The sequence below is a fragment of the Molothrus aeneus genome, chromosome 1 (genome assembly GCF_037042795.1).
Source record: "Molothrus aeneus isolate 106 chromosome 1, BPBGC_Maene_1.0, whole genome shotgun sequence".
NCBI lineage: Eukaryota > Metazoa > Chordata > Aves > Passeriformes > Icteridae > Molothrus > Molothrus aeneus.
The window spans coordinates 59,490,937-59,515,449 of record NC_089646.1 but is presented as its reverse complement, the minus strand read 5'-3'; the positions used below and the strand labels follow the sequence as shown (position 1 = coordinate 59,515,449).

General features: G+C 49.3%; 1 protein-coding gene across 1 annotated transcript in view; it reads left to right on the top strand.

The window, feature by feature from the left end:
* The first annotated feature begins 1,964 nt into the window (after positions 1-1,964).
* Positions 1,965-24,513, top strand: part of NFATC1 (nuclear factor of activated T cells 1) — a 109,576-nt gene continuing 87,027 nt past the window's right edge. The window contains exons 1-3 of the mRNA XM_066545047.1: positions 1,965-1,986; positions 10,837-11,935; positions 21,043-21,202. Of these exons, the coding sequence (XP_066401144.1) occupies positions 1,968-1,986; positions 10,837-11,935; positions 21,043-21,202 (1,278 nt within the window). The 5' untranslated portion in view covers positions 1,965-1,967. The remainder of the gene's footprint in view (positions 1,987-10,836; positions 11,936-21,042; positions 21,203-24,513) is intronic.

Sequence of the window (24,513 nt, the reverse complement as noted above, 5' to 3'; positions counted from 1 at the left end):
CCGCCCCAGCCTCCCGGGAAGCAGCCGGGATCTTCCCCCCTCCTCCCCCCACGCCGGGCAGCCCCGGCAGCCGCGCCGGTGGGCGCGGGCCCGGGCACCGCGGGCCCCCGAGCGCTGCCCCGTCGGGGGCACGGGGGAGGTGCCCTCAGCGCCGCCCCGCGCCCTCCCCGCCCCGCGGTGCCCCCTGGCGGCGCCCCGGCGTCTCGCGTGCGCCACGTCCGGGTGCCGCGCGCCGCGTGCTTGAGGGGAGGCTCCGAAAGGCCGCTGCGGGCTGAGGGCTTCCCCCCTCTGTTCTCCCGTTCTCTTTTCCTTGAAAGAAAAGTATCGCCCTCTTGGTTCAGGTTTTGGGGTTTCCCCACCCGACGGAACGGCGAGGTCGATGGAGGGTGCTGCGCTCCCCGCCGGGCGCGCTCCTTGCAGGGCACCGTCTTCCGCCGCTCTTCAGTGGAGGAGCCCGCCCCGAAGAACCAGCCGCGGGCTCCCGTTCCCTAGAAGCAGACAAGATTTCTTTTATACTGGGTTTATTTCCAACCACACATGGGTGTCAGGGACTAGATTTATGATTTTTTTTTTCTTCACACACCAGATATATGCTCAAAACTAGCCCAACTGGCCCTCATGTCCCATTCCAAAAGTTTGATTCCCTCCTGCCAGCTGTGGGGGCAGAGGGAGGACGGAGAGGGAGCGGGGGATGAGGGGGAGCAGGGCTGGGAGTGGGGGCGGCGCGGCCCCTCTCAGCAGCTCCCGTCCGGGAGGCTCCCGCCTCGGCCGGGGTATCACGGCCGCGTCGGGGGCCGGGACGGGGTATCCCGGAGATGGGAGGTGGGAGGAGGAGTCGCAGTGGGATGGAAATCTCTTCTTCTCCCTGCTACGAAGTGATGAGACACAACTGTGTTGCTGAGATATTTACAGAATAATAATAAACAATAATAATAAATCTGGAGCGACTGAAACCGAGTCTGCGGGTCTGTTAGTAATTTAGCAGAATGGGATTTTCCTTTCTCTCGCCTGCCAGTTGATGCTCTTTTCCAAATTTCCACAGCGGGGGAAGCCTGCGATTTTTTACATAATGATTTCAGCATGCGAGGCTGCCTCGCCTTTTTTTTTTTTTTTTTTTTCCTTTCTTTTTCCCTCTCCCTGCCTGCCTCTTTCGCTCCCCGGTCTACCTTCTTTCCCCACCTTCACTTTGCCACCCCGGCGCGCCGCCCGTTCTCCCGCAGGAGGGCACCCGGCTCCCGCAGGCTGAGGGGACCCCGCGGGCGGTGGCGGCGGGGCCGGGGCTGGGCGGGCGCCGTGCCCCGTGGAGGGGCGGGCGGCCGGGGCCCGTCAGTGCCCGCCGGTGCCCGCCTCCCGCTGGCCGCCCGCCGGCGGCGGGGCCGGGGCCCGGCTGACATCACGGGGCCGGGGCGGGGAGAGGGGCCGGGAGGGGAAGGGAGGTTGGGGGGGGCGGGGGGGGGGGGGGGGGGGTGTTTTCCAGCTTTAAAAAGGCGGCGCCGGGCGTGCAGCCCTGCGTCAGAGCGAGACTTCCCCGCTCCGCACACTCACTGCCCCCGTCCCCTGGCTTCAGCTCTCCGCGGGCGGCAGCGCCCGCCGCCCCGTCCCGCCGCCTCAGCGCGGGCAGTGCCTCCGAAGTCCCCACGCACACCCGCCCTCCTCTCCATGCCCCGTCCCCGGGGGGGAGGCGGCGGCGAGCTCCTGTGCCTCCGCGGGAGCGGCTACCACGCCGGGGGCGGCGCGGTCCCGGTCACCGGGTCGTGAAGGCGGGCGGGGGGGCGCGGGACAGGCGGGCCAGGCGACGAGGGGCCGGCAGTGGCCCAGGGCGCGGCGCCGGGCTTGGCCGCCCCGCCGGGTGGATGCCAAGCGCTGCCCCGCCGGCCGCCGCCGCGCCGCCGTCGCGGGACCCATCCAGCGGGAGAGAGAGGCCGGCGGCGGCCCCGCAGGACGGCGCCCGCCCGCTCGGCAGCACCATGAAGGCGGCTGAGGAAGGTAACGGGCGGCGCTGCGGGGGGCGGAGGGCGGGCGGGCGGCGGTGTCCCCCGGTGTTTCCCCGCGGCGGCCCGGAGCCTCGCCGGCGGCCGCTTGCCAATAGGTGTCTCTTTCGCCTCTCGCAGGGCGCCACCGCGGCCGCGCCGCTGCTCCCGGCCGCTTCCCGCCGGTCCTGGGCCCGGGCCCGCTGCCGGAGGGGCTACGAGTGCGCCTGGGATCCTGTCAGGGGCGCACGCTCGGGGATTCCCTCCCCATCCCGGGGTTTGATTTGGGGGAGGTCAGTATACAGTCCATCGTTGCAGGCAGTCACGTCCTCGGGAAAAGGAAGGAGTCCCGGGCAGTGCCAGGCGCCGTACAGGCGCTCCTGGCACACCGAGACAGGCGGGCACGCCGCGGCCGCGCTGCGGGGCTCCGCCGCCCCGCTTACTCCGCGCCCCCGGCGGGCGGGCGCGCTGCCGCCGGCGTCCCGGCTCCGGGGGAGCGCTTGCCCTTCTATCCCAGCTCTGAATCACAGCTTCTTTCTCTACTCCTGTTGCGAAAAGCGCCCTGAAAACACAGTGGCAAAGTTTCTAGACGGACAGATGGTGGGAGCGGAGCTCAGGACGCGCGCAGCTCCTCCGGGCTGAACTTGGCCCCTGCCATGGGTAGCGTCTGGCTGACTTCGCCCTCCCCTCTTGCCAATCGAGACACTGTTCTCCCCCCGGAGCATCGCCATCCACCTACCGCCGAAACTTTCGGACCTTGCCGCTACTTACGGCTCCTTTCGGCCCCGGCAGCGGGACCTCGCAGGCATTCCCGCCGGGCATCGCCTCCGCGCCGCGGCAGGTGTGGGGCAGATCCCGGCTCCCCGCTGCGGGCCCGACGGCTCCCCGCTCCCTTCCCGCTTTCCCCGGCTCACAAGTTTCCTCCCTATACAGTGGTGCCGCCGCTTTGCAGCGGCTGCTGCTGGGGCTCGGGCAGGGCGCAGCGAGCTCGCAGGTCCCGGGCAGAGAAAGTTGTGAAGAGGCGAAGTGGGGGGGTTGTCCATGTCCGCCGCGTTCTTTCTGCAGCGTGGGACAACGGGACTCCATTCCCCGGGTTTGTCCCCGGAAAGCTGGAAGGGAGCTCAAGACCCGTCTCTCTCTCTTTCTCTTTTTTTTTTTTTTTTTCTTTTTTTTTTTTTAATATTTATTTTTACACAGCTGTTTTCACCCTTGGGGTTCATTGCAGTTGACAAGATTCTGCCAGTGCGAAATCTACAAGCGCGGCTTTGACTGTGGCTCCGCTTGCGAAGTGGAGAGCCTTTTGGGATGGAAGTTAATTATACTGTATTTAATAGAAATGACTGGCGTGCCAGTCGCACACTCAGACATCCGTGGGCTGCACGCACAGCTCTTCCAATGCCCTGGGCTCCAAGGGCACTGAATACACCGTTTGTAAAAATTACATCCAGAGGCAGCTGACATAAAAAGCATTCTTCAGCCCCTTGTAAAGGAAGAGGCTTTATTTCTGTGGCATTTCTGATGCCTATGTTAAAATGTGCTAACCCTCATCAATAGTTCTCTTCCCCAGTGGTGTGGTGTATTTTGTAAGGGACTAAGAAAATTAGTCCAGCCAGAAGGAGTGACCCAATCCAGGAAACACGTAGGGGAGCCCTGCACGTCAGGATTGCTGCCTGCAAATTAAGGTGCCATTTGATTGCCAAACTACAACAATCAAAGAAAATACTTTATTTCTTGTTTAATCTGGGAAGAAATGTGCAAAGAGTCCCACTGGGAGGACCTCGTTTTTTTCTTTGGGTGGTAGCAAGGTGTGGTGTCCTTTACCTTTGAAAATGCCAGTGTTTATGCCAGGTTTAATGCCATGGACAAGTTACATTTCACTTCAGGCTGGGGGGCTGCAGCTGAAGCAGACCATCTGATGCATCCCTTGTTGGCCCGCTTTATGGAGTTGGAACAAGTCCAATTAACTCCAAGGAGAGGCTGGGTGGGCAGTGGCTGAGCTGGTAGATCGGTCCGTGGGTGTGCAAGGGCGGCTGGTGACACGGAAATGGCCTTGCCAGGCCGCACTGCTTCCCCATAGCTCGTTTCTCTCTCCTCAGTTCAATGACACTGTTTCGAACTGGACTGTTAGCTGGAGGGCCACTGTTAATCTGTCCGCACATGTGGTGTCACTTCGTTTCTAACATTTTCATGGCACATTTTTCCTCTTTCTCCAAGGGAAGGGTGCCAATCGAAATATTTCATTGACAGCACTAATACTAATGTCACTGACAAATCAAGCCGTCTGTAAATAGTGTGGGACAATTCACCAGTCTTGCAGGTACCACATGGGGGAGAGACGAAGGATCGAGGGCAGCAGGTACTTGGGAGCTTCTCCTCTCCTCCCTGCCGGGGCACTCCAGGAGATGGGCGTCTGGAGCAGAGTAGCGTCAGGGAGGGTTGACACTGGTGGAACCGGGGGCCTGGCGGCTGTCCCGCCTGTAGGCCCTGGGCAGGGAGGGGGACAGGAGGCACATCCGTGCCCGCTGCCGGGGCAAAGGCTGAGGGGCGTGCACGGCTGAAGCGGGCCGCTCCTCCCTGCGGCGCGGCCTGAGTCGGCGCCCCGGGGCGACCACGGTCGGGGCAGGCGCAGGGGGAGCGGTTTCCCTGCTGCCAAGGCCTTCAGCACACTCGGGTGGGTCAGCCCCGGCATTTCAGCACTCACGGCCCCTTCAGGGCGAAGCACAGCTCGGCTCCTGCGAGAACCCAGCCTGCGAGGAGGCTCGTTCCCGGAGGAGGGGGAAAAGAATAATGGGCTCAGATGGAAAAAAATGTGTTTTCCTGGCAATTTAGAATGGAGATTTCGGTCGCAAGCCTGGAAAATGGTATTCCCTGAATAGTATTCTCTTATAAACCTAAAGTGGTTTATAAGAGAATACTATTTCCAAAACTGCTTTAAAAAACTGTTCCTTTTGAAACCCGACCTGAAGCTTCGGCAACTGAGGAGCCGAGCCGAGCCGAGCTGCTGGGGCGGACACTCCTTTGCCTGGAGGGGATCTTTAGAAGGGCCCGGTGTAACATGACAGGAAAGCACCTCGAAACATAAAGAAAGTCTTAATTTACTTTTCCCCTAATTTGTATCCCGTACGAGCGGGAAGAGAGACAGGCCGGGCAGAGTCCTGTAAGCACAGCCACCGGAGCCCTTTGCAGGTGCCCTCCCGGTGTGTGGCGGCGGCCCGGAGAGGACCTTTCCCTCTCCGGCGCACGGAGGCGGCCGGCAGCGTTCCGAGTCCCGCTTTACTGCGCTTTTTATAGCAGCTGGCACTAGTGGGTGCTGCGACTAAGTGATATTAATAATAAATAAATGAAAGCGGAGCCTCTTGGCTCACAGACGCGGCGTGGTGGGCATCCGTGGAAGAAACTTTATCAGTCGTCAGCGAAGAGGGGACACGCCGGTGTCCCCCTTGAGTGGGCTGAGCAGCCCTCCCTCCCCACTTCCCTCCCGCTGAAGCGCGGAAGGAGCCGCTCCGGACCCCGCTGTTACCGCCGGTCGGGAGCAGGTGAACTCCCTCCCTGCCCATCCCCGGGCTCCCCATCCCGCCCACGGCGAGTTCTCGGCGGTCTGGGTCTCCCCCGGTGCCGGGTGCCCCGGATGGGTCGAGGGCTCCCCGCGGATCACGGGCTGCGCTGCAGGGGCAGAGCCCCGGCGGGAGGGTGCGGGGGGGCCGGGCACCGCGGTTGTTTGCATCCACCCGGAAACATCAACAGCGCGCGGGAGGGCGGATCGGAGGCGGCGGCGGCAGCGAGACAGGCCGCCCGTCGGGGCCGAGATCACGTTACCGAGCGCAGCCGTCCCACGCCGTGCCGGGGCTCCGCGCAGCCCGGCCCGCCGGCAGCAGGTGTCCGGGCGCGACGGGGCGGGCCGCGGCTGCGCCACCACCCCTGCCAGGGTGCCGGAACGTGGCGGGGGTCGCGGCGGGAGCCATGACGGGCGTGGAGGCCGAGCAGGAGTTTGACTTCGATTTCCTCTTCGAGTTCAAGCACAGCGATGAGGGTGGAGGTGGGTCGCGGTAGGGCGGCCGGGATATCTCCGGGAGCGCTGGCGGCGGGATGCTGCGGGGAGCCCTCCTTGCGCTGCCCCGTTCGGGAGGGGAAAAGGCTACCTCACTTCGCGGGGAGGGGGAGCCAGCAATCCCGCCCGGACAGATCTGCCCGGTCCCGGGCAGCGCTCGTAGCCTCAGCCGCGCCGGGAAGCGGCGAGTGGGGCCGCGGCGACCGGGATGGAGTCCTGACCGGGCGGCAGGCGCTCCTCTGGCGGGTCCGTGGCAGCAGCCGAACGAGGTGCAGGGGGAGACGATCCAGGGGGGCCGCCGTGCAGAGTTTTTAGAAGTTTGGAGTTGTTTGAGATGTCCGGACCCCCGCGCTGACCTCTCGCACGGCTTCCCCGGCTGGGTTTGGGTCTTGCCCGTGACAGAGATGGCCTGGTTGAGAACTCACTTGAGCCCGCTTTCCCCATCCCCCCGTGAGCCGGACTTAGGGTTTAGCTTGAAGGTCATCCGCAAATAAAAATAACGGGCGTGAATTTGTCACGCATCACAACTGTTTCCAACTCTGGTGTCTCGGTCCGGATGTCTGTTTTTATGGCTTTAAGCAATGCTTGAGGTGGAAATGAGGCAAACAAGGCTGGAACTGGCAGAGACAGAAGGTTGCCGCTTCCTGGTGCGTGGTTAACTCGCTGCAGTGTCGGTGATAGCGGGTCACCGTAAAGAGCTCTTGTACAAGTGGATGACTTAACACTGCCTCAGAGTAGGGCTGTGTTTGCTCTGTGCCTTATCTTTTTGCCTGTAAATTCTAGTAGGTTTGCAAATCCTGGCAGCCTACCAGGATATGAGCGAAGGTGTTTGCACCTTCCTAGCTCTCCCCAGTTGCCCACCTCTCTGGGAGAATGTCGGCGTCCAAATAGTTGTTATGAGCTTCTAGTTTTTAGAAGAAGGCAGTTTTTAGAGTTTCACACCAAGCTTTTCAGATAAGCGTTCTAGTGGTTAGACACCTGAGTGTCTAAAGTGGAGGGGCCTAAGCAAATTAATGTCAAAGTCCTAGTGTGAGAAAAGTACCTAACTCCATTAGGCAATTTTGAAAGTAATTTAAACACAGACATAGATGTGGCTTCATCTTGAGCAATGTAAGACAGCCCTCATCTTCTCTAAACACCCTACAAGCTGCAGGTGTTCAGCATTCCTATTTGAAATATGTAAATAAAAAATGATGGTGCTCAGTGCCTTGCAGGATCCGACCATTAATGATAGAAAGGAATAAAACTTGCTGTGAAATAACTCACTTACTGTGAAATAACTAGAGGAAAAGAAGGAGCTTTTTAACTGCTACAAAGGGAAACGTAATATGTGGAGGTGTGCTCACAACTCAAAAGGGTCCAATTGTTTGTCCTAGTTATACTTACCATAAGTGTGGATTTGTTGGAGCAGAACTGATGCAAACCTGCACTGGTCTATCTCATACTGGGGTTTGGCCCAGGATATTAAAATACCCTATTGAATGTGTCTGTACACTGGTCCTGGGTGCCTCTGTGAATCACAGTCATAATAGTGACACCACGGCACAGGCATTACCTGCCTTTCATCTGCATCAGGACTGTCAAAATATCCTACATAGCTACATTATGTGATGCAGGATTTTATTTCTACCTGTCTCATTCACCCTGGTGAGGAAAACATCAGCATGTTATAAATGCTGACTATGGATGTGTGTTTGATGAATTTTGTAAATATGGAAGTTTTGGAGAATGAGCTTATTTCAGAAATTTTAGCTGGGGGTTTTTAGCCCACAAACCAAGGTCTCTGTCTTGTTCCTAGTTCTGGCTTTGAGACTTTTATATTTGGTAGACATATTTTCTACATGATGCCTGTAATTTTAAGATACCTAAATATGTTTGGAAGGCTTTGGATTTTGCATCTTTTTATTTTGTGTACTATTGTACACAAACTATGAATTGTATGGTGTTATTTTTCTTGGGCCTTTAAAAGTTGGCTTAAAAAAAAAAGCATAATATTTCTAAAAGTGGCTATTCCTTGTCATGTGAAATAAGGAACTTGCTTATAGCACTTGAGCTGTCTTTTAATTTTTTTTTTAAACTGGATTCCAAAGGCTCATCTGAGCTTTGTATTGCCTATTGAGTCTGGGCTGCAGATCTCCAGCAGACTGCAGTGTTTGAATTCACCCCAGTCATGCATTAGAATTTGAGCAAACTGCTGGGCTCACAGTACTTGTCCCTGTTATTTTGTTTGTTTACCTATTTATTTTTAATACAAGATCTAAGAGTACTGATTCTGCAGTCAGCAGAGGCAAAGCCCACCTGGTGGGTGCAGAGCTGGGGCAGACTGCTGAGCCCCCAGTCTCCTGCCTGGACTGTCTGGCTGCATGGTGCGTGGTAGGGACTGGCTGGGAGTGGTTCCCAGCTGTGCCATGTCACCAGTGCCTTCCAGCTGTATGCCAGAGCAGGAGGCTGTGGAAGGGTATGTGGAAGAAGAGCATAGCCAGTGTCCCAGCAGCAGAGTGGATATGGACATCACCTTCCTCTGGAGCTGGAGGAAGCAGTGAAGGGGCTGAAGCTGCCCTGAAGGCACTACTCTAGACCCTTTCTCTGAGCTAGTTTCTGAAACAGATAAGGTCTTACTACAGCTGTACCATGTCAGGGGTTTTTTCCATGACGGGTAGGAGGGAGGGAAGTGGTGGTGGTTGTGGTGACACTGGGTGGTGCGGCCAAGTGGCAGGGCAGCAACAAAACAGAACTGATTTTGGAAGGAGGGAATTCTGATCCCCGTGGCAGATCTGCCCCTTGGTGTGACCAATGCAGTTAGATTTTGTCAAGTAGCACCTCTTTTGCTGTATTTCCTGCTTCCCTGGTTGTTTGAATAGAGCGTGAAGCTGCAGCATGTTTTGAATAATCCAGTGTTATTTGTGGCACACTGCAATGTAATTTAATGACCCTTCCTGAGCAAATGGCCAGTATCTGAGGGCAGACTAGAGAGCAAGTTCAAAAGGTGTTATTGCTCATCATTCCCAACTGTTACTTGCTATGACATGCATCAGCTGGAGCTGCTGTGAAGCTGCCATAGCACATTAATTTTTCCTAAGTACCTTGCCTTGGAGTCGTTGCCAGAGAGAAAGGTGAGCGTGGGATCACAGGTGGATGACACTAGAGAGGGCTGAGCTGATAAACAAGAGAAAGAGAATAGCTGGCTGTGCTGGTTACCAGCTTGGAGGCTCGTTTGCATTTGCAGAGCTCCCTGGTTGCCTCTGGAATAGCAGCTGCAGTAATTAACACAGCCTTTCCATATCTTCCGATGGAAGGTGCGCAAGATGACTGCCAAGGGAACTTGCCTCCTGGGATAGAAAGTGACAGGTTTCCCATGTGGACTGGCTGTGGCCATGAGGCATGTAGAGTTTCCCTCTGTCCTGCAGGAAAGTGATGCTGCTGCCATAATAAACCTCAGGGAAGGCTGATGCATTGCAAGCACAGCCTGGGGCTGGAGCTGGGTGCATTTCCAGACTTCTGAGAGGAACCTGTACACCAGCCTTACCCAGACTCAGAGTTCAGCAGTCATTGTCCCTGATACAAAGATTTTGCTCTCTTTTTCCAGTAAAGTAAGAGATACTGGTGTTAGGGCTTACGTGTCTGGTTCATATGTCCCGGTGACACAGAGCTTCCCTATATCAGGAAGAATAGAGGTGATGATTCCTCATCCCACCACAGCTCAGAGCACCAGGGGCATGTTGTCCTTGGTAGAGGGCTGCCTATTTCCCCCATGGGCAGCCCACCAATATCTCTGGGTGGCAAAAAGAGTCACTTATACATCCCTGGGACAAGGGAGCAGAGCTGAAGGAGTGCCTTCAGAAGGCAGACAGCAAGGTGAGGCAGAGATAATGCCATGTGGACCAGTTTTGAAACGCTGGTCCACAGGGATGCTGCTCTACAGGGATGGAGGCATGCAAAGGGCACATTGTTCCTTGTGCTTGGTCAGGGAGCTCATTGGCACAAGGCTGTGATGTGATCTGTCACTTTCCAGGTTTTCCACACTGGCTGTGCAGCTCTGCTTTTGCTTTTATACTCCCGGCACTGTTAAATGGTTGGAGAGCTGGCCCAGAGCACGCTGCTGGCAGCGCTCGATGTGGCGTGTGCAATAACCAGCAATTTCAGTGGAATTTCAGCTGTCGCTGAGTAGTGAGACATCCATGTTTATCCTTCACCTGGCCTCTGCCAGTTGGGCTGGAGGATAAGTGGTCCCAGAAACCAGAGCAGATCAATAGATCCATCTTTTTCCAAAATCCTAGTTAACTGGAACCAGTTGGAAACTTGCTGTAATGGAAATTTCAATTGTGTATAATTTTTTTAACAGAATGCAGTTGATCTTTTTCGTTGCTTTAATCTGCCTCCACTTTTGTTTTTTTGTCCAGTTTTTTGTGTATTCCAACTTTTCAGGGAGGGAGTTAGGCTCACTTATGTAAAAACACATCTCTTCAGCTGCATCTCTGAATGCTGCAGTCTCCCAGAATCCTGAAGCAATGTTGTTTGATGACTCAGTTATTTTGCTTTGAAGGTTCACCTAGGAACCATGTTCTCAAGACCAGCTCTGTCTGCGTAGATTCCCCATTCCAAGATATCTTGTCTTGTTCTGTTCAGTTAGTGGCATTTTCAAGGATGCTAGTCTGCAGCCTCTTGCCCAACATGGCACACCTGTGGGCTGTGCTGTTGAGGAGAGCTGTGCTTTTGTGTGTTGTGCCATGTCCCACCATTTCAGCTGGGTATGTTACTAAGTAAGTATATTTGTGCAGCAACTCATGTCATTCTTTGTTGTTTGTTTGTTTCTTCCAGAACACTATAATTATGCATCTTCAAATGTAAATGCTGGCTTGCCTCTAAATGTGGCACATTCCTCATTGTCAACTCCATGTCATGGCCTGCAGACATCAAATCCCGTCATTTCAGTTGTCCCATCGACAAACCATCCCTCTGGATATGGAGGACACATTGACAGTGGAGCCTCCGAGTACTACCTGCCGCCAAACATGAGACCTAATGGGGCTCCAGCGCTGGAGAGCCCCAGAATTGAGATCACGTCTTACATGGGATTGCATCATAACAACAACCAGTTTTTCCATGATGAGGTGGAGGAGGCCATCCCTAACGCCAAGCGGTCGCCTTCCACTGCCACTTTGAACTTGCCGAACATCGAGGCATACAGAGACCCGTCCTGCCTCAGTCCAGCGAGTAGTTTGTCTTCCAGAAGCTGCAACTCTGAAGCGTCTTCCTATGAGTCCAACTACTCATATCCATACACTTCACCTCAGACCTCTCCGTGGCAGTCCCCGTGTGTGTCTCCAAAGACCACTGACACAGAGGAGGGCTACCAGCGCACCATGGTGGCCTGTACTTTGCTCAGTTCCCCAAGGCACTCTCCATCGACGTCTCCCAGAACAAGCATCACAGAGGAGAACTGGCTGGGGGCTCGCAACTCCAGGCCTCCGTCTCCCTGCAACAAAAGGAAGTACAGCCTCAATGGCCGGCAGACTTCCTATTCCCCACACCACTCCCCCACTCCTTCTCCGCAAAACTCACCACGGGTGAGTGTCACAGATGACACGTGGCTGGGGAACACAAACCAGTACACCAGCTCCGCCATTGTCGCTGCCATCAACGCCCTCACCACTGACAGCACCATCGATATGAACGATGGGATTCCCATCAAGTCAAGGAAGACCACCATTGATCACACCCCATCCATGACTCTCAAAACTGAGCCGGCTGGCGAAGATCATGGGACCATATCGCCAGCTGCTGATTTGTCACCAGAAGACTTCTCCAGCTTCCAGCACATCAGGAAAGGAAACTTCTGTGAGCAGTACTTGTCTGTGCCACAGCATCCTTATCAGTGGGCCAAACCAAAGCCTCTATCTCCAACATCCTACATGAGGTAAGGAACCCCGACTTAGAAGACAATCCCAGTAGTATCTTTATTGTATGCTTTTGTTTCCTCCTTTTCCTTTCCTTCCTGTCTCATTTCCTGCCAAATCTGCCCATCCACTCACTCCACTTAACTGTGGCTTGTGACACTGCCTCTGTTGTTGGTGTGGTGTAACCACGGGTCAAGCCTTGAAGGGTGAAAGAGGCTGTTCTAGGAGCTGGCTATGCATAGGTTGTAACCAGTTATCCACTTTCCTGGGGGTGAGCCCCAGGCTGGGAAGTCTGGAAATCAGGCATTCAGAAGCTCAGGGAGCAGGACAATTTCGTGCCAACAAACCTGTGGCTTTACTTGAAGTTTATTATGTCTCAGTATTTTTATATTGCTGGACAAGCATATGATTTCATTATGGTGATTGTTGCAGGGCCTTTTACATTTATGCTTTTTGCACAGTGAATAAAAGTTAATTAAGAAGATGGTTCTTTTGTGAATTATTTCAGCTTATCTGAAATTATTTCAGCTCATCTGAAGGCTGTCTATCAATATTCTTCTGTCTCTACTGGACAGTGATTCTCTGTTGTTTTTTTTTTTTTTTTGTCTTCCCTGCTACTTCTGTTTAAAGAAGAAAAACTAATTTTTCAACTGCTGGTGGTTCAATCTGTTAATCAAATTTATTTATCACAACAGGGCTCCGGGTAGGAAGCAGTACCATATAGCTGAAATCTTAATTACATTCATTGCATTTTCTTTCTGTCGTAGATATAGACTTTATTTTGGACTCTTCTGTACGAGGCATGTGGTGCAGGAAAATAGTTAGCTTTCCAAGGGCTTGTAGGCTGTTCCTAGTCCCTGATTCTGATGGTCACTCCCTTTCCTCCTCCTCCCCAAGCACACCTGGCTTCTTGCTCTTTACAGTGAAGCTGCCTTTCTCAAAATGAAAGCAGTAAGTGTGTAGCTGAAGTGTTTTAGTTAGCAATGCATTTCCTGGTTTTCAGCCTTGTCAGTCTCACCTTTTTTCAGCCAGCACCTCTCTGCCTTGTGCTGTCTCCTGAAACTGAGGTGGAGTGGTCCATGGCTCTTAATGTTGCAGCACACTCCCCTTCCTCATCATTCTCATTCTCCTCTGCATTGCCAAGCTCCTTTCAAGACCCTGGCTCAAACGCAGCAACCCCTTTGGATCTGGCCACCCAGAGTTAGGCACTCATCTTTCAGAGCTGGGGTGGAGACTTCTAACACCAGGCAAATCCTTCAGAGCCTTCCCATTTATTTAGAAAAAGCCTTTTATGTTCCCCCACTGCAGTGCCAAGTAGCCCATGTTCATCAGAGAGGCTGACCCTCAGCTGTTGTGTCAGGGGCAGCTTTTTGTCGATGACTTCAAGGGCAGGAATAGGACAGTTTGCCCAAACAGGCTTTTATCTTTCCGTTGCAGCAAGCGGCCGTAGGCGCTGTGCCGTGCTCCGTCAGGAGGCACCCGGCGTGCATGTGCGCTAACACAAACAAGAAAGGTGAAGTGCACAGAACGAAGCACCACTATGTTGTGTATTTAACATTTTTTCCACTGTTTTGGTCTTGTATAAAATATGTTTCCTGGTTTGCAATATGTTTCCATGTGATCTCATTAACTCGTGCTCTAGGGCAGTTGGAAGTTACTGTTGAAATGTGATTTTTAAGTTATTTTACCAATCAGATACACTGACAGTGCTTCCTTCCACCAAAAATACCTCTCATTTTATGTATATGAAAGTACTGGACAAGTGAGCACGGACGTCAACAGGATCACAGCCTACGCAACAGAAACTGTTATTTTAAATCTTTCCAAAAAATTGGTTAAGAATTTGTCACAACAGAGCTGGATTTTTTTCCTGTTATGTTACACATCTGTTCTATTTCAAACGCGAGGACTGGAGGGGTGGATTCCAACAAACAACTCAGGCTCCGAAATCTACCCAGTCATAATGATTTTGAGATAACCAGATTTGATTACCTCCTCTGTCCCTTCCTGAATATGCAGTACAGTTTTCATCAAAAGCCAGCATGCCTTGGAAAATCACTGACACCTTTCCCTCCCTCTCTTGCATTCCCATCTCTTTGGTAGCAGGAGGGAGCAGGCACACCATCGGCTGAGTGCTGTCTCTGTTCCCAAGGTTTTATAGTGGGCATCAGTCTTAAAAGGAAACTGCTTTTTGCTATTGTTACTAAAATTGATGATGTTTTTAATTTTTCATAATTAAAGTTCAGTCTGCTTTAGGCTTTTCAAATCCTGGAGCAGGGGAATAATAAGAGTATATAATGAGACTACAATAATGCCTGCCTTAACAGAAATTGAGTCTTTATGTGTTTCGTGAGCTCGGATGCTCAGCCCAGTCCCCAGGCTGTGGGCTCTGTGATGCAGATCTGGGCTCACACATCTCCTTTTCAGACTATGATCATGGGACTGTTCCTGCACGGGACTCGAGGGTGCAGAGGATCTCAGGACAGGGTGGCAGGATAGAGGCTGACCTCACAGCTGAGGATTGAGCTACACGGGTTAACCCAGGGCTGGCTGAGATTTGGCTGCAGTCCTTTGGTTGCAGCCCAAGGCCTTGCACCAAATCTTTGGATGTAGAAAATATTTAAAGACCAAGCAGACATTCCAGGGGAAGCACTGGAGCAAGCAGTGAGGTAACAATGGGAATCACACCTTTTCTAGACCAAAATAGTTATCTAAATATACCAGTCTGCCTCAAAAAGCCCTGGAGGTAAATCATGGTGCAGAGTCAAGAGATGGTCTTTGTGAAGCTCTCTTTCAGTTTTATTTCCAACATATTTTTTTTATTTTAGTATTTGTGCATTGTGCTGTCTCATTCAAATGCAGCTCGTTTCTGTCTGTAGTATCTCTCTTAGACTTACTGTAGGAAATAATTTTAAGAGAATTACTCTATTGGGCAGTTACTGTACAAGCAGAGGAGGCTCTGTGTTTCTCAAACCCTTGGTGTGTCAGTGGTGTTCCTTCTATGCCATTTTGCCATCTCTCCTAAGTGCTATGTAATGCAGGATGTCTTGTGGGCAAAAATGCCAAAACCAAAATGGAAGTACAGGACTGGACTCTGCCCTCGGCTATGGGGGCACTGTTAGTGACTACTTCCAAACTGAAATCCCATTTTTTGTATTCTGCACCTGCTCATAAGCAGGTCCTAAATCACCCGATATCACAACAAAAAGTATAGTCACTCACCAAAGTGCCATGTTTCTAAATATCTTGCACATTTTATATGACTTCCTCTTCACCTCCTGTATTTGATTAAACACAAACTGAGATTTCTCAGAGGCAGTTTCTTACTCTTCGAAAAGTAGTGCATTGTATTTATATCAAGTGTAATCAATTTAATCCAAGGAGTCTGTTGGCCTTTAACACTTGAGCTTGCACTAAATGTATTGTTTTTCAAGAGAAGGAGAAATGGTTGGGTTTGCTGGTTGGGTGTATGGCATATATGAGGTCTACCACACCCAAAGGAGATTGCAGGTATAACAGGTGACTTTTAAAAGCTCCCTATGGTGTTTACTTCCACAGTTTATTGTTTTTTAACAGTCAAAAGCCACATTTTCTTTAGCTGCCGTCTCTTTTTCAACCTCAAAAATATGCATATATGTTTTTCACCTCACAGGCACGTGGTTATGTAGTTTTACATATGGAGACTGAAGTCTGTACCTAGAGAATGTATGGTTGGATACCTCTCTGCAAGTTGCAAAAAGCACATTTGACTTTTGTCTGCATCAGTGAGCTTTTTGGGTTTTTTTTGTGGATTTTTTGGATTCTACTTTTGGGACTCTGACCGAATTAAACTCAAGCATGCAAAAGTTGAGGCCCCAAATTTTACAAATGATGTATCAAACAAACTATGATTACAAACTATGACTTTAAAATGTTGCAGAAATTTTTCTTCTTTCTTTCAAAAGAAGAAAAATTCATTTGCAGACCTTTCAGATGCTTTTGATTTTGCGGGAGTTTTTTGTTTGGTTGGTTTTGGTTTTTGTTTTTGCAGAGGTGTTTTGTTTCAGATCATGAAATAGAGGGCAACCCTACTTGGGAAAAGTTGAATTTCTCAAGAAAAAGGTACCAGCAATCTTAAGATGAGATGAGATAGTGAGTGGTGCAGCCGCACCACATTTGCTGACCTGTGCATCCCTGGCGAACTTGTGTGTTTATGGCAGGCGAGAGGAAGTTCCACAGACAAAGCAAAGGCAGGGCTGTCTGGGCAAGACTCAGTGAAGTGGGAACTTGTGGCTGTGTGGCAGTGACCATCTCCTGGGACTCATTAGTGTTAATTGAGGGGCTGGCGCTGGGAAGTGGACAGGGCAGAGCCCAAAATGCCGCTAATCTATTTTTCTTTTCTGCTATATTCCTGTTGAATAGGAATGTTTGGATACATTCAACTTGTGATGTTTGTTTTGCCATCACATAGCAGTGACTTTTTATTACATTTGGTTGCTGCACCATAAGGCTGAAGACTACTTGGAAGCCTGTCTCAGTAAACTGATATATTTTTGTTTGTTTGATTTAATCTTCCCCACGCTTTCTCCCAACTGTTTTTTAGTTCATTCAAACAACCCTGTGAGCATCTTATTAATGGCCTTCCTTCACCAGCTCTTTTGACACCCTAGGATTCTAAATTCAGAATAAGCAGAAACGTGATGCCAGCCACTTGTTATCTCCATTCCTGCAGCAATAGTTTCTTGTCATTTCTCTAAGCCATCAAATGTGAAACTTCCCATGCAAACCAATCTCTGAGTGTGAATTTTTAGGACAGAAGGGTGAAGTATTATGTGGGAGAATGACGATGACTCATGTTTTCAGACTTCAGCATGAGGAATTCCAGGGTGCCTCATGCACTTCAGAGAGGAGCTACTTGCTCCACATGCCAGCAAAATTCAGCCAAGTGTAGGGTGGGACACAGCATCTATTTTAACAGCCCACAGCCAGATTGCTCAATTGTCAGACAGGAAATTCAAAAAAAAGAGAGAGTAAAATCTGCCCGTGTTAAGTCACAGGTGAAATATAAAGCAGGTGTATTTTTCTGACCACAGTCGAGTTGGTGGACACGTAGCCATCACCGTTGTTTTCTTACTCTTTCAAAATCACACACAAGGATCTTTCACAGGCATCCACTTCAATGTGAGATGAGTAATAAATAATAAATTGTAACCATAATTGCATTTGGTGCAGAGTTGGAGCAGGTTCAAGCTAGCAGCTTGGTAAAAGTTTCAGCAGCCCTGTGGTTTTTCTATTTTGTGTTTTTGTTTCTATAGGAAAACTCCTTGTCAGAAAAAAATAAGTTTAGCACAGGGCATCCAGTCTCAGCTGTACTCCTTCTAGGTCACTCACTTAACTTTGGGTGCTGAAAGACACTGAGCATCTTCTCCTTCTAGGCAGTGGTTCATGCCACTCTCAGGCAGCTATCTGGGGTAGATGACTCTGTGCTGCAGTGTTTGTCCAAGAACAGGGATAGTCCCAGGGTGAGACTGGCAGTTGTTCTTGTACTTTCTGCAGTTTGGGACAAAAATGTTTGTGAATCTCTTTTTCCAGTGGCCTTGGGCTAGTAGCTTAGAAAGTGTAATTATAATTTAATTCCCAAATGGATAGCAGCCATGTGAAAATGGAGCTTAAACATCTTTAAAAAGTTTAGCAGAAGTTTTTAGCTTTGTTTCCTCCCTGTATATATTCCAGTGGGCTGCTTAGTACCTTTCTTTTTTTTTTTTCTGTTTTTTTTTTTTTTTTTTTTTTGTAACTTGATAAATCTTTCTGCTAAAGGCAGAAGTCAGCCAGACTGGATAATCTGTTTTTGATTTAATCATATTGTGTATCTGGTGTATGCAAAATAAATCACTATTCATCTGGTTTTTAATCTGATTTATGTAGGACAGAGTTATATTGAGCCAGTTTGCTACAGCCTAGCACCAGCTTTTGTGAACCTGCCTTGAAGTAACCACACCTCATTGCAGCATTTAGGAGGACTACAGTGAGATTTATTAGGGCACAGAAAGAAATGGGACAGGTTTTCAGCTGGTGGAAAATATCATCTGAGGAAAAAAGACTGATGTGTATTTGACTGCATGAAGACCTTTAATTCCTCTTCTTGACTGCTATGGTGGGGCTCTTCTAACCTCCACATGACACTGGCTTGATGAGGTAGTTTGGACCTTTTCAAATTAATATTTGCAGCAACCAGATTTGATTTTACTACTGCACCATTTGTTTGGTGGCTTTTTCCTTTAACCATGTTTAGCTGCAGAAAATTAAGTGCATGATGAAGATAACCTAACAGGAAATAGCTCTGACAGCCCCAGTCCATGACACTGCTAAATGCATCACTTTGCTTCCTCTATCCGGAAAACTCCCATTAATTGTCAATTTATAATTGGGCAGGTGGTGCTTTGGAATTTTGATTGTAGATTTGAGGCTAACAGCAAACGATATTTTTGTTTTCATACTTTATTTGAGAACATGAATTTTACAACTTAATTATACTAACATTTTCAGGTGCTGATTTGAAAAGGGGAGGTTGTGTGTTTCTTCTTTGGTTCTTTTCTTTCAAAGAGATGTCATTAATTACAAAACTATGACTTCTATGTATCTTAAAAAAAACAACCCTCTTCACTTGAGGACTACATGCTGTCAGTCAGAGTTCTCCTTTTTAAGTGTTAAAAATTTCTAATCTGATAGATGTTGTATCCTCAGAAAAAAAATCCATCAAGTGAGAATTTACTTAAAACCAGAAACATCTGTTTAAAAATGTGTGCTGATCATCACCAGGAGAGACACAGCTGTTTTGCTCTACTCCTTGTCATTTATTATTACTCAAATATGCTTCATCCAGATTTTTATTTTCAGACTAAAATATGTGTACCTAAAGTGCTACGCAAAGAGCACTGGCTACATACAGTGGCCACCTGTCCGTAATTTTCTGCTGTCTCCTCATTCCTTGTATGAGCCCTGGCCATTCTGGGGGAAAGGCTTGCACAGGAGCTCAGAAGGTGCAACATCCTGCCTGTAGCTGAGGCAGGGGCTTCCATGTGTGAAGGGGTAGAAGGGAAATTCAGAGTTTGTCCCTTTCAGGATCTTGTCAGTGGAGAGGGTGCCCCCCTGGCTTCTCCTGACTCCAGATGTTCATGGAAGCTCAGAACCTGCAGAGACAACTTTCTTTCAGATAAACTTCCCCTTAGGGTAAGCTGGGATGATGGATACTTCCCTTTCTCTCTGTTGTTTGGCTCCATGTCCTGAAGGCTGGAGAACAGAATACCTTGATGTTTGGAGCCTGCAACTTGCCACTGAGCTGTCCTGGAATAGCAGGAGGTGCCCAGGGAGAGCAAAGGTGATCCTGGTCCTCACCAGGCTGGGACTTGGTGGCTCCAGCTGACCCCTGTAATGTGTATAATGTGTGTCCATAGGCATGCAGATACGTGGCTCAGACTTGTCAAAAATGAAGAAGGATAATGTAGGGAAACATAGCACCGCCTGAAGTCTCAGCAGTGCATACGCACACAGGCAGTAACAGATGTGAGTTCAATATGCCTGTGGTACAGGGCTGGGTAAGCACTCAAAAACCCAGAAGGCAAAGCACAAAAGTGCCTGTGCTAGTGGTAGAAGTCCTGTCCTGCAGTGGAGCCAGCAGGGCTGCTGAGAGCTGTAGTGCCTGTGGAATATACAAGTGCACTGAGTGTGGATCACTGGGATGGTAACATGGAGTATCCAGCCTCCAGCTGAACAAGTGTTTGCAGTATATGCATCCAGTGTGGAAGCTCTTGCACATCCCTTCCCCTTCAGGCAGCTCACAGGGAAAGGAAAGATTTCATCTGTGATCCTGCTGCTCAGACTGTCCTTGCTCCTGGGCTGCAGTAGTGAGGCAAGGATCCAGTAAATCCCCAGTTCCCAGCCTCCCCAGCAGGCTGGGGAGAGCTGGTGAGCCCTTACCTGCAGGCTGTGGTGGCACAAGTCCTCTCACAGTGCCAGGGACCCCTGGTCCATGGCACCTACAAAGGGCCACGATTTTCTGCTTGCTGGTTGTCTTCTCCAGGCTGATGGGAGAGAAAATAAAGTTTCATATGAAAGGGCAGGGAAGGGTGTTGCAGTTGGGCTGTTTAACTACTTTCAAAGACTTTTGAAGGACACTCAGTGAAGAAAATTCACCAAAGGAGAGAATATAGAGTGGACATGAAATTAGTGTTTTAATTGTAAAGCTTATTTACTTCAATTTAAAGGTTAGTAAGTCTGTCTCACAGCTGCTGTTTCTACTGTCCTTGTTTCTTTTCTTTCAAAGCATCAACTTGGCATTTCTTAGAGGTCTCCCAGCTATTTTCAAGTGTGGTTTTATACTGGAAGAGGGTTTCTAAGAATCTCATTCTCCCAGCATTGAATGCTGTCAGGCTGCTTGATGGGAATAGGTGCTTGGTATTTTAGTATTTTAGTTAATTGTAGAGTCAGTGTTGAGCCAGAAGAGTGAGCTGCATGTTCTGCAGGCTTGCTCATCACCATCAATAGGATTCATAAGCAAGTTCTGACTTCAGAGTTTTCTCCTTTGCAGTGTATTAACCCAAAAGAGATCAGCTTTGCTTCGAGGCTCTCAGACATGCTTTGTGTTGGGAGTGAAGCAGGGAAATAGCTTTTCCTTCATCTTTCTACCCCCTGTAAACAGAGAAGATTTGTTGAAACCCATTAGATTCATTAAATGCCAAACTAGTTTGGCATTCACTTTCACAGCAGAAATCATCTTCCTAAAACTCCCCATGTCTTTCTGCCTTTTTATTTTGCTTTGAGAATTAGTATATATAATATTTGTATATATATATTATATATATACAAATATATAATATTTGTAATCTGTGTCTTAAAAATTTTCTCTTTTGGATACAAATTAGATAGCATCTGGGCCAACAGATATGCTCGACCCATAAATCTTCCTAAAATAGCCAATACCTTCTAAATTACTTATGTCATGACATTATCCTTATCGATTAAATTTTAACTGTAAGATGGTGAAGGATGAACTACGAGACTAGGTGTCTAAAGTAATAGTGCTGGTTGCTTGTGGTTTGTGATAGTGTACTTGATGTTAATTTTTAATCTGTTTTCCTTTCCATTGTAGCCCATCCCTGCCTGCTCTGGATTGGCAGCTGCCATCTCACTCAGGACCTTACGAACTGCGCATCGAAGTGCAGCCGAAATCTCACCACCGAGCTCATTACGAGACAGAAGGCAGTCGAGGGGCTGTGAAAGCATCTGCGGGGGGGCACCCCATTGTGCAGGTACCAAACGTGTAACCAGCAGCACAGGTTGTTTATCTCAGTGCTCTGTGGTGAGCGCTGTTTCTTCTCTAAAACCAAAAAGTAACGGGAGATTTTCCCTGTCCTCAGAAATTCCTGCATGTGACCACTCCTTAGACCGCATTTTAAACTGGGTGGACCAAGCTTTTGGTGAAAACAATGCAAGAGCAATGTGAATACAGGGTGGATTGCTGCTCTGTCTGTTTAGGGCTCAGCGAGTGTTCAGCTGTTCAGTGGTGACCATGGACCGACTTGTGCAGTCACACTTCAGACTTTATACTGTTTATTCAGTTTATACTGAAATCAGCTGGGGACGTGCCTCAGTACATTTAGTTCTTAACTGGCAGTTGGATCTAATCAGATCTGTGAATGCATGTTGGAGTGCAGAGCTGTAGCAGTGATGTAGAAGTATGTTGCTCGTTTGGATGTTGCAGTGAGTTCTGAGCAAAGGCTTTTAGAGTTTTTCTGTTCAGTTTCTAAAACCCTTCCAGCTGCTCTGAAAAGCATCTGAGATCTGAATCTAGTTTCATGAATTCCACCAAGCTCTTTAGTTACTCTGTATAAAGCATTTAATTTAATAACACTCTAAACTGACCCTTAATTCGTTTATATGAGTAGTGTCATTCATTTTTAAAGGTCTTTGCTCAGGAGTATGAGGAACAAGATTTGGTTGTTTAAAACAAAAAAAAGAATAAGTAGTGGGAGAGAGTGGGAGACAGTGCCTGTCCCTACCCAGCTGCTGCTTTCTCACCCAGCAGTTAAACTCCCAATGCTGCCCATCAGGGCTGTGTCCCTGTGTGCAGCAGAGCCCAGGTTTCATCGCTGCCCGGATGCCACAGAACCCATGGATGCCGGGGCACTGCTGCCATGCTCGCACAGCTTGGGCTCGTGCCACAAGCCTTGCTGTGGGAGCAGTGGCTTGTTGAAAGCCCCAATGGCTCGAGATGATGTACAGACCACATGTGCAGGGCTGTGCATGTTTGTTTATTTACTGTAAGCTCCTGTTTGCAAACATGTCTGTAGAAGGAACGGTGGGAGGCTGGGATGACGCTGGGCAGAGAATGCTGCTGTGTAAATGTGTGCTGCTGCCACAGCTGGAAAAGGAAAGTGAGGGAAGTTGTCAGCAGCAAACACTTAAGCTCTGCCAGAACTTGTCAGTGACATGGGATTATGGAAGCTGTCTGCTGGAAGTTGAAAGGTTTTAGCAGAACATTTGTGAATGATATTAAAGAGGGGCATATGGCAGACATGCTTGTTTACAATTAATGCCTTCTCTGTTTGTGGCTAGATGCAAGGAAATGCAAATGGGGAGGTATCAATTTGCAATGGCCAGCTTGGCACTTAAAGTTTCTTACGTGCATTTTGGAAAGACTGAATGTGATGCCAACATTTAATTGGACTAAATGTGTCCAGACATTTCCCCTCTCAGCCCCTGTCCCAGTCTGTCAGGAGGGAGCATGCTGCTTCCAAACACAAACAAGTGTCAGAAGAGAGGAGAGGAAAGGAGAGGAGAGGAAATTACGGAAGGCCATGAAGGGAGGGCAGAGGAAGCAGACAGTCCCAGCCCTGTCAATTGGCTCTACCGGCTTAATAAGGATTAATGTATTTTTCAGTCCTTTTATTACAACCCAAACATCCGTTTCTCCGAAAAGAACAGAAACATAAAGAGATGCAGAAAAAGTTTTTCTGTGCTGATATTGCCATCATGGCCAATTATCTGTTTGAAGAAATGCATAAAAGCTCTGACTTAGACGAGAGTTGAGTAGATGGATGAATTAAAAGTACTTCCAAAAAGAAAAGAAGTGTTTATAAATAATTTTTGTAAGACAAATAGTAAGTACTTACAAATAAAGAAGTACCTGAAAAACAAATGTATGTATAAATAAATGGAAGAGAAGGAAATCTAGGGAGTATTTTCTGTTAAATTGGTGACTGGCACAACCTGAAAAATGCATCTCTGAAGCATCAACAGGTTTCCAGATGGTTCAGATCAGGTTTGATTCATCCCACTGGGTTACACAGAAAGGAGCCCAAGTTTTGAAGTTCAAACCCAGATGTAAGCTCAAACAGAATCTGAGTGTCTTCAGGAGAGAGATTTTGGATCAAGCTTTTTGCTCTTTAATATTTCTGGTGTTTTCTTTTCTGTTGACTCAGGGAAAACGCTCATAAAACTGCTTTGACCTCTTGTACTACCCTTTTCTGTTACATTTTTCCCATGCTGACCCTAAGGTCTTTCTTATGTCGGAACTTTGGGGAAACTTGCTTTCATTCTGCTGTTGTTAAAACTCTTCCCCCTTTATCTTCAACAAGAGGAGAATATGGATGAGGTCTCTCTCCTCTCTCAGTTTTTCTCTCTTTGTTTCAAACCCCCTCTCGTTGGCATATTGCTTCCCAAAGTAGGTGATGTTCTCACATTAATACCTCCACAAATCTGTTGGGCATGCTAAGGCAGATGAGAAGTAAATCCAAAAAACATCCACTGTTCATGGCATGGTTCCCAAGCAAAATTGCCAGGAGGTTGCTTTCTCTGCAGCTGAAGCAGGTATATCTATCTTTCCCAGGCAATATTAGCTTCCTTGCTGCTGATCCATCTCTTCTTTTAAGAGGTGGAATGTCTGAGGGTCAAAGGTTTCTGAGGCAAGCATGCTGGATGAGGAGAGCAGTAGCATAGGAGGGCAGGAATCTCTCATGGGTATGACATGAAGCCCAAGCTTCAGAGCCAATTTTTTCCTTAGCTCCTCCAGTCTGGTGACTTTTCTGTGTAGCTGGAGAGGGCCCCATGTACAGCTGAGGAGCTGGCACTGTGCTCAGTGCCACTGCTGTATGAGATTGCTTTTCTCTCCCAAACCTGAGCATGGGGAGGGGCAGGCAGAGCTGAGCACAGCAGGCTGCCTCAGGAGCTCATACTGACCCATGCAAAGGCAAGCCTGGTGTGTGCTGGGGGCTGCCTGTGGCAGCAGTTCTGTCTACCACTTGCTCCTTATAATCTCTGAATCATGTATGGGACTTGCTCACTGGAAGCTCCCATGTGCCATCTCCCAGGCGTATTTCAGCCAGTAGGATTTCCTGTGGATTTCCTTCTGTGGAATGGCAGCACCTTCCTTGCTGCACTTAGGAATTATATGGTTTGGAGTGCTTCAAGTTGCCTGTGAAAGCTCATGAGCCTGGTAACACAATATTCCTCCCTCTCACATTTTGCTTTTGCCTGTTTGGGTGTTTGGCTGCCATGGCAGCTCCAAGCTATCACTGTTTCTGATTGCTAAACGTTTGGAGAGTGGGATGAGCCGGCGCGC